Source organism: Schistocerca gregaria, chromosome 9 (assembly GCF_023897955.1).
Source record: "Schistocerca gregaria isolate iqSchGreg1 chromosome 9, iqSchGreg1.2, whole genome shotgun sequence".
NCBI lineage: Eukaryota > Metazoa > Arthropoda > Insecta > Orthoptera > Acrididae > Schistocerca > Schistocerca gregaria.
In genome coordinates this window covers 177,941,199-177,958,975 of record NC_064928.1, presented here as the reverse complement: position 1 = coordinate 177,958,975, position 17,777 = coordinate 177,941,199, and the positions used below count along the sequence as shown (strand labels likewise).

General features: G+C 43.8%; 1 protein-coding gene across 2 annotated transcripts in view; it reads right to left on the bottom strand.

Annotated features, from left to right (window-relative positions):
* The window catches only part of LOC126292265 (luciferin sulfotransferase-like), a 248,781-nt gene that overhangs the window by 72,662 nt on the left and 158,342 nt on the right, over window positions 1–17,777 (bottom strand). For both annotated transcript variants that reach the window (XM_049986165.1, XM_049986164.1), the window contains one exon: window positions 1,897–2,121. In XM_049986165.1, coding sequence (XP_049842122.1) covers window positions 1,897–2,098 — 202 coding nt within the window. In that variant the 5' untranslated portion in view covers window positions 2,099–2,121. The remainder of the gene's footprint in view (window positions 1–1,896; window positions 2,122–17,777) is intronic.

Here is a 17,777-nt window from a genome sequence, read left to right as displayed (position 1 = left end):
CCTTCTGTAACCTTCTATTAATTTCGTTAGTTATTCTTCCATCCCTAGATATTTCACTCCCTAAATAAGTGAAACTTTTTAAAATATATGTCTGTTGACATTAACAAACTAAAAGTAGGGTAAATTAGAATGTCGAGTCATGTAGTTTCCGAATTGCTCATGCCGAGCCTCCAGGCCAACAAAATCTGCCCTCAGTCGACTCAGATAAATCGCGACTTCCCCATTCTACACACGGAAAGCCCGTTCACTGATACCACATGCACCGTGCGTGTGTGTTATTAGCAGTCATTTCTCGCCAGGTGACACTGCTATCACCTGGATGGGTTTATATCGATAGAGGTCGGTAGTTATAATGTTCTGGCTGATTAGTATAAGTTCCTTATAGAACGCAAAACAATGGTTCAAATGGCTCTGAGCACTATGGGACTAAACTTCTGAGGTCATCAGTCCCCTAGAACTTAGAACTACTTAAACGTAACTAACCTAAGGACATCACACGCACCCATGCCCGAAGCAAGATTCGAACCTGCGACCACAGCGGTCGCACGGTTCCAGACTGAAGCGCCTAGAACCGCTCGGCCACACCAGCCGGCACTCAACCACAAAAATGTAGCAAATTATTTCTCTCAACAGGAACGTGTCTGAGACTACAAAGCTTGCTGGCGGTACTAAAGTCGCCGGCTATCTTCATGGTCTAACGGCCAAAAACAGTGTTACCAACTCGTGAACCAGTTTCCAGTTTCAATCCCATGTATGTATGTATGTATGTATTAAACTGGGGCCTAGAAAGGACAACCCCACAACAGGCCACAGCAGTCCACTCACCCCACCGCTGCCCCACACCGAATACAAGGTTATTGTGCGATTTGGCCCCCAGTGACATCCCTGTGAACGTCTCATACCAGACGAGTGCAACCCCAAATGTTTGCGTGTTAGAATAATTATGGTGTACACACATGTGGAAACGGTGTTTGTTGCAGCAATCATCGACACAGTGTAATTTAAACGGAATAACGGGAACCATCCCGCATTCACGGAGGTAGATGGAAAACCGCCTTAAAAACCACCCACAGGCTGGCCGACACAGCAGACCTCGACAGTAATCCGGCAGGCAGATTCGTGCTGGCGACTGGCACACCTTCCCACTCGGAAACAGCGCGTTAGACCCAACTTCCCCTACAGGAAGGAAACAGCGCGAGGCACTCTAAACATATGAAATTTCTCAGATGTCCGGGAGGGTCAGACACCTCTTCAACAAGAGGAAAAAAAAGAAGATAAATAAAGAAGAAACAAAGATTTAATTAACTGTATTAAATGTTGTCAGGATGTCGTTTCTGAAAGTATTTGTATGGAGTGTAGCCATGTATGGAAGTGAAACATGGACGATAAATAGTTTGGACAACAAGAGAATAGAAGCTTTCGAAATGTGGTGCTACAGAAGAATGCTGAAGATTCGATGGGTAGATCACATAACTAATGAGGAGGTATTGAATAGAATTGGGGAGAAGAGGAGTTTGTGGCACAACTTGACAAGAAGAAGGGACCGGTTGGTAGGAGATGTTCTGAGGCATTAAGGGATCACAAATTTAGCATTGGAGGGCAGCGTGGAGGGTAAAAATCGTAGAGGGGGACCAAGAGATGAATACACTTAGCAGATTCAGAAGGATGTAGGTTGCAGTAAGTACTGGGAGATGAAGAAGCTTGCACAGGATAGAGTAGCATGAAGAGGTGCATGAAACCAGTCTCAGGACTGAAGACCACAACAACAACAACAACAACAACACTAAATGATACAGTTCGTCAAAAGTACACTGTATGTATTGCTCGTCTGATTATCTGTGCCTGCGCAACACGTATGAAACAGCGGTCGTAGTGGTTCGTGTAGGTGAGACTCACCGCACTTGGGGTACGCGATGAGCCACACGTCGTCCGGCCTGACCTCGAAGTCGAGCACCCTCTGGGCGACGTCCATGTAGAGTGTGGGCATGACGCAGCCGGAGGGTGACAGCCTAACGTAGTCCTGGTTGTAGGGGCCGACGATCTTGGACAGGAACTCCCGCATCCGCGGCGAGTCCAGTGGTTCCGCCGAAACCGACATCTGGTCAGGTGACGCCCCGTCCTCTGGAAGGAGGAAGCCGTTGAGAGACGGAAACAACGAGCATCAGATCAGCCGCTGGAGAAAGGATCTACAAGGTCGCTGATAAGCCACCGTCCTTGGGTGACGTACGACTGTGGTGTGGGGACAAACATTCAGGAGGTGTTGCCGCAGAAGGATCGGAAAGCTACTGAATCGTTACGGAATGGCTGTGGGGTTGAGAAAGCTCATAACGAATTTAAACAGTTTTGTTTAGATATCCAAGTTCCTACTACTAGTGATGTGAATTGGGAAAATGCACAGTGTGCAGGACATTTATAAATGGCCCAGGATTTTTCCCATAGCAGTTTTAAATGCCCGAAATCTGGGCTTTTCGTTATAAAGTGCCTTTTAAACTTTTCACTGCTAGAGTATATAACTTACCATTTAAAATAAGGAATGGAACGATACTGCCGGTATTACAAGTTAGTAAATTAGTAAATGCTTACATTCAAACATACGTATGTCATTATTTGCCTTCATAGCTAAGTTTCCTAAGTAAGAAAGGAAAGAAAAGAGAGCTTTTTTTTATGGCATTACATCTTGCATCTTGCTGTATTACCAAGTTACCAAGGGATGGCGCGTGTTACTGACACCTGCTTGTCATTTATAATCACGTTTATAATTCTACCAGTTCTACTCTCGACTCTCTCTCTCTCTCTCTCTCTCTCTCTCACACACACACACACACTGTATTGGTTCAAATGCCTCTCAGCACTATGGGACTTAACTTCTGAGGTCATCAGTCCCCTAGAACTTAGAACTACTTAAACCTGACTAACCTAAGGACATCGCACACATCCATGCCCGAGGCAACATTCGAACCTGCGACCGTAGTGGTAGCGCGGTTCCAGACTGTAGCGCCTAGAACCGCTCGGCCACCGCGGCCGGCCACACACTGTATTGAACAGCTGTGTAGTGATGAGGCGATATAGAAAAACATTGTCCTTAGATCACTGCTTTTTAATGTAGCACACTTTATAATCTGTGTCAGATCTCTGAATATTACTGAAGTATTATTAATGATGGCAAAATTATTACTGACAATTTTATCATCTGGCACATGTTCCACTGTTGTCAGTGGAAAAAGAAAATAGCTTTATAGTCAGATGTAGTGACATCTGAGACAAACTATAGTTTTCTGTTTTTCTCCTTTCTTTATCTACTTTCGTATAACTGAAATGCTGTCAAGATAAATAATAACATAAAAGAGATTTAATAACAAATATTCGATGCCGAGGACCTTGGAATCGTTTGCTTCCGATAGTAGTCGATTCCTACAGAATCGGCGATTCTTCGACTCGTGGAACCGGAATCAGAGCATAATTCAACCCTAATTAAAATCATTATGGATAAACTTTTTTAAACATTTTTACGCTAGTATAGTATACGTAAGAAATGCTACCTACAGGTTACCTACTTAATATAAACCATACTTGATTTTGAGAATTACTTTTAAACTTGAGTGTTGTTTTCTTTTTTCATTACGTATTACTCCAAGAATTAACATCATTAAAATGTATAATTACGTTTGCAGTCCAATATATTTCCCCTAATAATATAATCTAACTCTCAAGCAGCTGTTTCAACTTTGTTAAATAACTAGCACAGAAATAATTTTGGAAAACACACTTTCCAATACAAAATATCAGTTTAAAATTTTTGTATAAGTGACACCTACCAATTAATCTTTAAAATGCATGATTTCCTGGGTATTTAGCAATTTTGGGCTTTTCCCAGGAATTTATCCTGGGCATTTGCCCCAACTTATTAAAGCCCAGGTATTTTACATTACTATCTGCTACTCCCCCCCCCCCCCCCCGCCATGAACCATGGACCTTGTCGTTGGTGGGGAGGAGAAAGAAATATCTTGAGAAAGAAAACTGGCGTTCTACGGATCGGAGCGTGGAATGTCAGATCCCTTAATCGGGCAGGTAAGTTAGAAAATTTAAAAAGGGAAATGGATAGGTTAAAGTTAGATATAGTGGGAATCAGTGAAGTTCGGTTTCAGGAGGAACAAGACTTCTGGTCAGGTGACTACAGGGTTATAAACACAAAATCAAATAGGGGTAATGCAGGAGTAGGTTGAATAATGAATAGGAAAATAGAAATGCGGGTAAGCTACTACAAACAGCATAGTGAACGCATTATTGTGGCCAAGATAGATACGAAGCCCACACCTACTACAGTAGTACAAGTTTATATGCCAACTAGCTCTGCAGATGACGAAGAAATTGAAGAAATGTATGATCAAATAAAAGAAATTATTCAGATAGTGAAGGGAGACGAAAATTTAATAGTCATGGGTGACTGGAATTCGAGTGTAGGGAAAGGGAGAGAAGGAAACGTAGTAGGTGAAAATGGATTGGGGCTAAGAAATGAAAGAGGAAGCCGTCTGGTAGAATTTTGCACAGAGCACAACTTAATCATAGCTAACACTTGGTTTCAGAATCGTGAAAGGAGGCTACATGGAAGAACCCTGGAGATACTAAAAGGTATTAGATAGATTATATAATGGTAAGACAGAGATTTAGGAACCAGATTTTAAATTGTAAGACATTTCCAGGGTCAGATGTGGACTCTGACCACAATCTATTGGTTATGAACTGTAGATTAAAACTGAAGAAACTGCAAAAAGGTGGGAATTTAAGGAGATGGGGCCTGTATAAACTTAAAGAACCAGAGGTTGTACAGAGTTTCAGGGAGAGCATAAGGGAACAATTGACAGAAATGGGGGAAAGAAATACAGTAGAAGATGAATGGGTAGCTTTGAGGGATGAAGTAGTGAAGGCAGCAGAGAATCAAGTAGGTAAAAAGACGAGGGCTAGTAGAAATCCTTGGGTAACTGAAGAAATATTGAATTTAATTGATGAAAGGAGAAAATATAAAAATTCAGTATATGAAGCAGGGAAAAAGGAATACAAACGTCTCAAAAATGAGATCGACAGGAAGTGCAAAATGGCTAAGCAGGGATGGCTAGAGGACAAATGTAAGGATGTAGAGGCTTATTTCACTAGGGGTAAGATAGATACTGCCTACAGGAAAATTAAAGAGACCTTTGGAGAAAAGAGAACCACTTGTATGAATATCAAGAGCTTAGATGGAAACCCAGTTCTAAGCAAAGAAGGGAAAGCAGAAAGGTGGAAGGAGTATATAGAGGGTCTATACAAGGGCGATGTACTTGAGTATAAAGAGGGTCTATACAAGGGCGATGTACTTAAGGACAATATTATGGAAATGGAAGAGGATGTAGATGAAGATGAAATGGGAGATACGATACTGCGTGAAGAGTATGACAGAGCACTGAAAGACCTGAGTCGAAACAAGGCCTCCGGAGTAGACAACATTCCATTGGAACTACTGACGGCCTTGGGAGAGCCAGTCCTGACAAATCTGTACCATCTGGTGAGCAAGATGTATGAAACAGGCGAAATACCTTCAGACTTTAAGAAGAATATAATAATTCAAATCCCAAAGAAAGCAGGTGTTGACAGATGTGAAAATTACCGAACTATCAGTTTAATAAGCCACAGCTGCAAAATACTAACACGAATTCTTTACAGACGAATGCAAAAACTGGAAGAAGGCGACCTCGGGGAAGATCAGTTTGGATTCCGTAGAAATACTGGAACACGTGAGGCAATACTGACCTTACGACTTATCTTAGAAGAAGAAGGAAAATCAAACCTACGTTTCTAGCATTTGTAGACTTAGAGAAGGCTTTTGACAATGTTGACTGGAATACTCTCTTTCAAATTCTAAAGGTGGCAGAGGTAAAATACAGGGAGCGAAAGGCTATATACATTTTGTATAGAAACCAGATGGCAGTTATAAGAGTCGAGGGACATGAAAGGGAAGTAGTGGTTGGAAAGGGAGTAAGACAGGGTTGCAGCCTCTCCCCGATGTTATTCAATCTGTATATTGAGCAAGCAGTAAAGCAAACAAAAGAAAAATTCGGAGTAGGTATTAAAATCCATGGAGCAGAAATAAAAACTTTGAGGTTCGTCGATGACATTGTAATTCTGTCAGAGACAGCAAAGGACTTGGAAGAGCAGTTGAACGGAATGGTCAGTGTCTTGAAAGGAGGATATAAGATGAACATCAACAAAAGCAAAACGAGGATAATGGAATGTAGTCGAATTAAGTCGGGTGATGCTGAGGGAATTAGATTAGGAAATGAGACAAAGTAGTAAAGGAGTTTTGCTATTTGGGGAGCAAAATAACTGATGATGGTCGAAGTAGAGAGGATATAAAATGTAGACTGGCAATGGCAAGGAAAGCGTTTCTGAAGAAGAGAAATTTGTTAACATCGAGTATAGATTTAAGTGTCAGGAAGTCATTTCTGAAAGTATTTGTATGGAGTGTAGCCATGTATGGAAGTGAAACATGGACGATAAATAGTTTGGACAAGAAGAGAATAGAAGCTTTCGAAATGTGGTGCTACAGAAGAATGCTGAAGATTAGATGGGTAGATCACATAACTAATCAGGAAGTATTGAGTAGGATTGGGGAGAAGAGAAGTTTGTGGCACAACTTGACCAGAAGAAGGGATCGGTTGGTAGGACATGTTCTGAGGCATCAAGGGATGACCAATTTAGTATTGGAGGGCAGCGTGGAGGGTAAAAATCGTAGAGGGAGACCAAGAGATGAATGCGCTAAGCAGATTCAGAAAGATGTAGGTTGCAGTTTGTACTGGGAGATGAAGCAGCTTGCACAGGATAGGGTAGCATGGAGAGCTGCATCAAACCAGTCGCAGGACTGAAGACAACAACAACAACATCTGCTACTCATGTTTTTGGGATTCTTTCAATCCTTCAGCTGTTTGACCTTACGAAAGGCAGGAAAGAACATAGCGGCTTTTTAAAAATACCGCTGTTACCCTACATTTACATGATTACTGTGCAATTCACAATTAAGTGTCTCGCAGATGGTTAATCGAATCAGCTTTCTACCCCACTCTCGAACAGAGTGCGGGAAAAACGAACACTTAAATTTTTCCGAGCAAGCTCTGATTTCTCTTACATTATTATGCTGATCATTTCTCCCTATGTAGGCGAACGCCCACAATATATTTTCACACTCTGAGAAGAAAGTTGGTGACCGAAATATCTTGAGAAGGTCTTGCCGCAGTGAAATACGCATTTATTTTATTGACTGACACTTCACTTATCATATCGGAAGCACTCTCTCCCTTACACCACGATCATTGGAAACCAGTTGCTGTTCTCTGAACTTTTTCGATGTTATCCTTCAGTCCTATCTGTTGCGGATCCTACACCACACAGCAGTACTACAGAAGAGGACATACTAACGTGGTGTAAGCAGTCTCTTTAGTAGATTTGTTACATGTTCTAAGTCTTCTGCCAATAAATCGCAGTCTTTGGTTTGGTTTCCTCACAACATTATCTATGTGATCGTTCTCGAGTTTGCTCAGGCAATGGTCATGTCCAAATCTGATCTCAAATCCTGTATCGATATGGACCAAATGTAGCACAAAAACCGCAGGCCTCATGAGTATCATCCCTGTGGGGTTTATAATCTCCCAGCTCCAGTAGCAGCAGAACAGGGGCAAAAATGCATCTTCTTCAGCTCCTGGTATACATGCTGCCCTGAATGATAGGCAAGTTGTGAGGGAAGAGTATCGGCCTACCGAATCCATCTGCTTTGCAGGGTTGTCTACATGTCAGGGGCAAGAAATGGTTTTCCAGGACCTGATATGCAGGTTGTCGTGCATGAGAGGTATCTTGCTTTGCATTATGGCATCAGGGGAAAATAAATGTTTTTCAAATCATGTTGCGTGTCATGCATGTCAGGGCTTCACTCAACTGTACTGGAGGTACATATGCCAATGAGCTTGGCCGAGGATGGACAGAAGGGAGGAGGAAGTGGACAAAGAGAGGGGAGGAGGAGAAATGCATGAGGGGTACTGGGCAGTTGGAAAATGAGGAGAGGGAGGTGGAGATGGAAAGAGAAAGGGAAGGTGAGAGGCGAAAGGGGGGGGGGGAGAAATGGTTAGATAGAGTGGTTGGTGGAAATGGACAAAGAGAGAGGGAGGAGGAGATGAAGAGGCAGAGACAGTGGGAGGTAGGAAGAAGAGGTGGACAGACAGAGGGAGAAAGAGGACAGAGAGGGGAAGGAGGAGGTGTGCGCAATATATGTGTTGAACTCATATGTGGGCAAGGCACAGTCAAAAAATCTAGTATAACAATAAATAGAAATTGTGACCACTAGCACGAATGGCTGTGAACCCTTAGCCACTATGGATTTTGGCAAGAACACAGTTACTATGGAAGGTTCTCTCAGACTGCCCCTTTATTTTTCATGTGTATAGCCTCTGTTTTGGTGAGTACATATTTTCATGACTTCATGTTGTTCGAAACACTTCGTGGAAACAGACGTTATGGAAATTTGCATTTTTTAAACAATGCAGAATTTTAAATACTTTGAAAACTATAACACAACAAAATTTGCAGTTTATTTTTATTTTATGTATTACTAAAATAACAACACATAGTTACCGCTCTTCCTAACATGACTGTATGGAAAAACACATTTCAGTTATGACAAATTGTAGTTGGAATCACCTTTGAGTTTACTACTCACTGTTTCAGCCTTATAGCGATTATTTCACCCCATAATTCTGCCAAGGAAGAAATTTTGTCATATTTCAGTTTAAAAATCAAGAAGTAAGTAATTTCCTCAGGTATTATTTTAAGGCATTTCACGCAGGCCCTCCTACAATTCTTCAGCCGAATCGGAACACCACAATGTTGACACCGATACCTTGTTTTCGATTTCAAACAAGGACAACAAAAGGCTGATGTGTTTCATTTTTCAAAATATTATTTCTGTGTTTGAGGGCCATATCTTCAAAACAGCAAGGTTTCTCCGAGACTGTTGCAGTCCATGCAGCTGCAACACAGTGTTGAGTTGCCGTGTTTTTACGTAAGTTAGCGGCTTCTATTTCCTCGATCGGAAACATCTTTCTGTTCTTACCGAAGACATACGCTTCTCCATCGTCATCACCTGTCACATCTTCATCACTTTCCTTTTCCGAATAAGTATCGTCATCACTAAAAACTCGAAATCGGGGACATTATCACAGTCATCAAAGTCTTCATCTGGGAATTCATTAAGGCGCTGTTGAAGACTCATATCCGTCTTGCATAGAAGACGCTGCATAGAAGGTCTAGCTTTCCTCGACACGGAGAAACGTTAACGATTGACAAATACACGAAGCGCAGACACAATGTTACGTTTGTGAGACTTCTCAAGGCCAAAAAATAAGAAACAAATTGCAGAAACACTGCCGGATTTCTTCCTCCAATAGGAAGGTACACAGAAGAGTCTTCCTCACCTCACAAGGGTTTGTGAAATATCACACGACAAAAACTATATCGGTCTGAAAGACCATCCATAGTAGTTAGATTAGCGTGAAGTGAGGAAATGATGCTTTAAGACTGCCTGCCCAAACTTTTGATGCAGCGACATGCATCAACCTCTGCAATACTGGCAGATACCTGTGCCATCGATGACCTTGACTTCGACGAGGCCTTGAAGCCCGGCGAAGCGAAGAGTTGATAGTCTCACCAACGCCGCCTTTGAACAATCATGACCTTGATATCGAGCACAGCTACGATAAGGTTGCTGCCATTAGGGAGTCCTAGCAGTGAACAATCACATCCACTCAGAGAGATTAGGAGTATGGAGGACCAGCTACAGATAGCGTTAACAACTCAGCAACTGATATTTGGCTTCAGCGCTACAAATAACGCCAACACTCGTGCAGAGTGGGAAGTGCAGATCGTAAATTATTCTCAGAGAATGCAATGCTGGTCAGAGCACGGAAGATTATAACGTCTGACAGAATACATGCAGACGATGTGAGTATAGGGTGGTACTTAGTTTTTCGTTTTTCTTCACGTGCATCAGCTAGTTTTGTTTCTTTGGTTTCAAGAAGAAATTTACGACATATTTTGTTGAAATTGAAGAGGAAGACTCCACGTCGCAGTCGCCGAGAAGTTACATCCTATCACTGCCGGCCGCGGTGGTCTAGCGGTTCTAGGTGCTCAGTCCGGAACCGCGCGACTGCCACGGTCGCAGGTTCGAATCCTGCCTCGGGCATGGATGTGTGTGATATCCTTAGGTTAGTTAGGTTTAAGTAGTTCTACATCCTAGGGGACTTATGACCACAGCAGTAGAGTCCCATAGTGCTCAGAGCCGTTTGAACCATTTGAACCTATCACTACGTGTTGCTCGAGTGCTATCATACTTTAGGATGAAACTCTGCAGCGGAGTGTGTGGTGATATCAAACTTCCTGGCAGATTAAAACTGTGTGCCGGAGCGAGACTCCAGCTCGGGACCTTTGCCTTTCGCGGGCAAGTGCTCTACCAACTGAGCTGCCCAAGCACGACTCATGCCCTGTCCTCACAGCTTTACTTCCGACATTACCTCGTCTCCTACCTTCCAAACTTCACAGAAGTTCTCCTGCGGGTCTAGAATCCCTGAAGAGAGGATATATGATTAATTTTCTCTACATGTCCAAGCTCTTGATTGAAGTAAAATCACACTATTGAAAATTTCATTCTGGAAACATGACACACGTCTCCGCAGTATCCTTTCTTCCAGAAGTGCTTGTCCCGCAAGTGGCACAGTAGAACTTCTGCGAAGTCAGAAGGGTAGGATGATGCTGATGATGTTTGGACTGTGGGCGCTCAACTACGCGGTTATCAGGCTCCGTACAAATTCCCAATTTCTACTCAGTCCTATCTCACCACTATCATGAATGATGATGAAATGATGAGGACAGTACAAACATCTAGTCATGTCGAGGCAGGTGAAAGGAAATGTAGAAGACGAGGTACTGCCGGAAATATGCTGAGGTGCCAAAACCCATGGGATAGCGACATGCCGGTATACAGATGGCTGTAGTAATGCGTACACAAGGTATAAAAGGGCAGTGGATTAGCAGAGCTGTCATTTGTAATCAGCTGATTCATGCGAAAAGCTTACCGGCTTTATTATGGCAGTAAGACGGGAATTAACAGACTTTGAACGCAGTGTGGTATTTGGAAGTAGACGCATGGGATATTCCATTTCGAAATAGTTAAGGAAATCAATATCCCGAGAACCACAGTGGCAATATTGTTCTGGGAATACCAAATCGCAGGCATTACCCCTCACCAGGGACAACGCAGTGGCCGACGGCCTTCACTTAACGACCGAGAGCAGCGGTGTGTGTGTAGAGTTGTCAGTGCTAACAGACAAGCAACATCGACTGAAATACACTACTGGCCATTAAAAATGCTACACCACGAAGATGACGTGCTACAGAGGCGAAATTTAACCGACAGGAAGAAGATGCTGTGATATGCAAATGATTAGTTTTTCAGAGCTTTATCACAAGGTTGGCACCGGTTTCGACACCTACAACGTGCTGACATGACGAAAGTTTCCAACCGATTTCTCATACACAAACAGCAGCTGACCGGCGTTGCCTGGTGAAACGTTGTTGTGATGCCTCGTGTAAGGAGGAGAAATGCGTACCATCACGTTTCCGACTTTCATAAAGGTCGGATTGTAGCCTATCGCCATTGCGGTTTATCGTATCGCTACATTGCTGCTCGCGTTCGTCGAGATCCAATGACTGTTAGCAGAATATGGAATCGGTGGGTTCAGGAGGGTAATACGGAACGCGGTGCTGGATCCCTCGTATCACTAGCAGTCGAGATGACACGCATCTTATCCGCATGGCTGTAGCGGATCTTGCAGCCACGTTTCGATTCCTGAGTCAACAGATGGGGACGTTTGCAAGACAACAACCATCTGCATGAACAGTTCGACGACGTTTGCAGCAGCATGGACTATTAGCTCGGAGTCCATGCCTGCGGTTACCGTTGACGCTGCATCACAGACATGAGCGCCTGCGATGGTGTACTCAATGACGAACCTGGGTGCACATACGGCAAGACATCATTTTTTCGGAAGAATCCAGATTCTGTTTACAGCATCATGATGGTCTCATCGTGTTTGGCGACATCGCGGTAAACGCACATTGGAAGCGTGTATTCGTCATCGCCGTACTGGCGTATCACCTGGCATGATGGTATGTGGTGCCATCAGTCACCTCGTGCTCGCATTGACGGCACTTTGAACAGTGGACGTTACATTTCAGATGTGTTACAACCCGTAGCACTACCCTTCATTCGATCCCTGTGAAATCATACATTTCAGCAGGATAATGCACGACCGCATGTTGCAGGTCCTGTACAGGCCTTTCTGGATATAGAAAATGTTCGACTGCTGCCCTGGCCAGCACATTCTCCAGATGTCTCACCAATTGAAAACGACTGGTCAATGGTGGCCTAGCAACTGGTTCGTCACAATACGCCAGTCACTACTCTTGATGAACTGTGGTATCGTGTTGAAGCTGCAAGGGCAACTGTACCTGTACACGCCATCCAAGCTCTGTTTGACTCAATGCCCAGGCGTATCAAGTCAGTTATTACGGCCAGAGGTGGTTGTTCTGGGTACTGATTTCTCAGGATCCATGCATCCAAATTGGGTGAAAATGTAATCGCATGTCAGTTCTAGTATATTATATTTGCCCAATGAATACCCGTTTATCATCTACATTTCTTCTTGGTGTAGCAATTTTAATGGCCAGTAGTGTAGTGCGTCGGACGGACGCGGAAACCAGTGCGGTCGTCTTAATGCGGGAGTGAAGCGATTTGTCTGATGATCAAACGGGTATGATCAATGGATTTTGGGGCAAGCATGGAAGCATTTTCAAAGCCGCTAAGTTTGTAAACTGTTCTCGTATGGTCGTGGTTAAATTGCACTGTGAATGGCAAAATGGACCTACCCTACACGGGTGAAGGGGAAATTGTGGTGCATCATGGGCCATAGTCGACATGGGTAAAAGACAACTACAGAAACGTGTACGGGAGGTTAGAACGCAACTTTTGAGCAACTGACCGCCAAGATGAACCTAGGGGCTACCAGCAGAGTCTCCAAAATTACCACTCAGTAAGCATTGCTGCGTATGGGCCTCTGCAGCAGGCGCCTGCTATTCATCGGCCACGAATGCGCCGGCCGCTGTGACCGAGCGAGCGGTTATAGGCGCTTCAGTCTGGACCCGCGCTTCTGGTACGGTAGCAGGTTAGAATGCAGCCTTGGGCATGGATATGTGTGATGTCCTTAGTTAGGTTGAGGTAGTTCTAAGTCTAGGGGACTGATGACCTCACATGTTAAGTCTGATGGTGCTTAGAGCCACCTGACCCATTTTTGAGCCACGAATGCCGGAATGTGCAGGCCCATACCGCACCAGGACGTCCACTGAGTGGCACCAGCTGGACTTTGCAGACACATTTTATGCTCCACAGGATACATAGCTCTTGGCCTGTATGGCGTGAAACACCTGAAAGCAAACATCCTGCAACAATCGTAAGGAGGGTCTAGGCTGGAGGAGAGAGCGTTATGCTCTGGGAAATGTTTGCGTGGGATTCTCTGGGTGATCTCGTCATTCTGGAAGGCACACTCAATCAACACAAATAAACATCTATCCTAGGGGACCACGCCCACCCCTACATCCTGTTTGTTTGTCCTGAGCACGATGGACAGGACAGCGCGACATGTCACTCAGCTCTCAGTGAACTTGCTTGGTTCGGAAAAGCGCCAGACTGAGTTTACCGAACGCACCTGCCCACCAAACTCCTCGGGTTAAAACGCAATCGAAATATGTGGGACCACCTCGATCGGGGAGTTCGCGCCTTGGAAGCTCAACCGAGAAATCTAGCGCAGCTGCCGGCCGCTGTGACCGAGCGGTTCTAGGCGCTTCAGTCCGGAACCACGCTGCTGCTGTGGTCGTAAGTTCGAATCCTGCCTCGGGCATGGGTGGGTGTGATGTCCTTAGGTTAGTTAGGTTTAAGTAGTTCTAGGTTCTAGGGGATTGATGACCTCAGATGTTGAGTCCCATAGTGCTCAGAGCCATTTGGACTATCTAGAGCAGCTGGCCGTGGGGTTGGACTCGACATGGCTCCGTACCCGTGTCGGTACATTCCAGAACCTCAGTGAGTCTCTTCCAGCGCTCCGCACTGCAATAAGTGATTATTGTGGCTCTCGACAGTGTATCACATACAGACCACAGAGTGCGAGTTCTTCTAGCAATTCTCCATTTTTTTTAGACTTACATACCGAATTTGCATAGGAAAAATGCAGAAAGGTTGTTTTACGCAGAATGTGTGTTTGGGGGGGGGGGGGGGGGTGCGGGGTGGTTCTGAGAGTTCTGCCGGGGGCGTAGGCTTTAATCTCTGCACGTTCCTGCTTCTATTGGCCAACTGCAAGACGGAATGCTGATGATTTACAGTCCACAGCAGCATGTGTGTTATTTACGAACGAGGCCCTGTGTGGACAGCTGTCGATACTCCAGAGATCATGGACGCAAAGCAGCGAGTTATCTTTGGTAATACAGTGAAAGCGCATTTGTACACTCCTGGAAATGGAAAAAAGAACACATTGACACCGGTGTGTCAGACCCACCATACTTGCTCCGGACACTGCGAGAGGGCTGTACAAGCAATGTTCACACGCACGGCACAGCAGACACACCAGGAACCGCGGTGTTGGCCGTCGAATGGCGCTAGCTGCGCAGCATTTGTGCACCGCCGCCGTCAGTGTCAGCCAGTTTGCCGTGGCATACGGAGCTCCATCGCAGTCTTTAACACTGGTAGCATGCCGCGACAGCGTGGACGTGAACCGTATGTGCAGTTCTTTAAAACCGTCTTCCATTCTGGAAATCCCCTTAATTCATTAGCTGGATAGAAGAAAAGTACTTTGGCAGTTAAATACCAAACCAATGGGACTAATCATGCTGAGACTCGAAATAGCTATGTTATGAACAGATTTACTTTTTGACGTCTCATTTGCCTTCCTAGCGTGTTTTGTTCTCGAAATGGCCTACATTTAGCATTTGAATTGAAGGAATCCTTCTTGACATTTAAACAACACAACAATGTAAATTTATATGAGCAAAATAGCTAGACCTTGAAGAAATGAACTTTTATGGGTTTTATTTGCATAGCTAGTAGCATCTGTTCGTGAAAAATTCCAATTTCTCTTCAAATCACTAATTAAGCTGTTCTCAGTTCTTCTTAATACGTTCAAGCAGTTAAACCGTTTCTGCATAACTAGACCTCAACTGGTCTGTTTGATACGGCATTTCTACATTTTCCGCTCTTAGGTCGGCTATGAAAATTCGGACTAAAATTTTCCCTTCAGTCACTAATTAAGTTTTTCCGAATTACCCTGATTACTTTCGGGCAATAAAATCATTTTTTTTTTTGCAAAACTAGCCTCTGCGCTGGTCACCTTATACCCTATTTCTCCATCTGTCACTCTTCTTTATGCTACTCGGTCAAAAGTCCATTGTGTATTTTCTAGGGATTCTTCTTTTCGGTTCGCTCGAACATTTGACCAAAGAGTTAAAAAAAGAATACAAGTACAGGTTTCGGTAACCCGTCATCCGCGCTCTCTCGGAAATTCTCAAGCAGAAGGGTGAGAACGCCGAAAAAGTACCGTAAAGCGCGAAGAAGCGCACGCGGTGAGGTAAGTTCCGAGTTCTTGGAGAATGCTTACTGATGTGGCTTAGCCCGTGTAGAAGACGAAACATATCTGTAGGGCGCTACTTGCTTAGAAAAAGTCAAGCTATTCGCTGTTAGTATGGGCATTGAAAAGTTTCGCCAAAGTGAGAAGTTACTGAATGACTTTTAAAAAAGAACAATTTAGTATTTAAGAAGATTCGTAGAGAAAATGCGGTCGTTAACGATGCAGTTTGTTCAGAATGGATGACTGAATGAAGCTGGAGTTTTCCTACGTGTCATCGGTGACTTTAGTTTGAAATGGTAAAATATACAAAAAATAATAAGAATGCTTTATTTGTAGTTCTAGTGGTTACTTTTTGCGTACATCTGTACAGAATAGCGTATTAATTATACTCTTATACCTACTTTCCCCTGAATGCACCTTCTTTTGTCAAACTTGGTGTTAAATCAGGTTACCAACTGTTATAACTTTTTGTTAGATCGGTTGAAGTACGAATATCTAGAGGTGGCTGTATACTGACGGCTGTAAATGTGACATAGCGAATGCATTTTCGGTTAACTGTATATTTGATGTTACGTATTATTCGGTTGACCGTATAATACATCACAATACTTGCATTGACCAGATAAACACCTTGGGAATAATAGTTGAATATTCATATGAATACCAGTCACCGCTTTACATGCTGTTTGCAGACTTTGAAAAGGCCTTAGACAGTATAATTAGAACAAAAACAGAATTATGGTTAAAACAAAAACAAGGAGCTCACTAAACAGAATTATGGTTAGAACAAAAACAAGGAGCTCACTGTAAACTTTCGGAATTCGTAAGAAAATAATTCCTCTTGTCAAGTGCATGTATGAAAAATACACGTGCCAGATTCAACATCGAAGTCTGCTTTAAGATGCAATAGCAGTGAACACAGGAGTTAAGCAAGGCTGCATGCTTTCACCGATGCCATTTAACACAGTACTGAATCTTGTAATAGAGCAAGCAACGGATGAAGTCAGAGGAATAAAATCGAGCAATGGAACACATCTAGAAGTGCTAGCTTTTGCAGATGACATTTGCCTTCTGTCCCACAGCCTTAACCACATGAAACAGAAACTAGAAGGCCAGAAATCTGCGGAGATGAAAGTCGGTTTCAAAGTTAATGCCCAGAAAACAAAAGAAGTGCGGGCAAGTGACAACAACACCGCACAGCTTAAGCCAAAGGGTGGAGACGTTTTGCTACCTTAGAAGCCATATGATGGTACAACAGAGGACACTAATAGCCGCATCAACAAAGCCGAAGGCGCTTTTACAAGTCTGCGCTCTATTTGGAGACCGAAAGAAATTCCAAATTGCGGATATTTGAAAGTAATGTAAAATCTGTGCTTGTATTGGATGTGACATACGGGAAGTGGCAAAGCAGCTAATCCAGACAGCTGCGGACATTCAACAACAGATGTCTGAGGTACATCCTGGAGATACGGTGACCAAATGCCATTTCTAACGAAATACTCTAGGAAAGAAACAGCTACAGGCCAACTGAGCTGCAAATAAGAAGCAGGAAGTGGAGGTGATTATGACATACACTTAGGAGACCAAATAAACATACTGCGAAGGAAGCACTTTATTTTACCACGCTGGAACGACTGTAACGAGGCAGACCCAAAATGACGCGGAGACGATCAGTTGAACCGAAAGACCAGAAGCAAGGAAGATCAACAGCAAGAAATAGTATTGGAAGAAGTCAGAATACAAGTAGAAGATGGTGACCTGAAGCTTCCTGGCAGATTAAAACTGTGCGCCAGACCGAAACTCGAACTCGGGACCTTTTCCTTTCGCAGGTAAGTGCTCTACCAACAGAGCTACCCAAAGACGACTCACGCCCCCTCTTCACAGCTGTAATTCCGCCAGTACCTCGTCTCCTACCTTCCAAACAAAATGTCCCGAGTTCGAGTCTCGGTCCGGCACACAGTTTTATTGTACCAGAAAGTTTCATATCAGCGCACACTTCGCTGAAAAATCTCATTCAAGATGGTGGTCGTTCGTCGC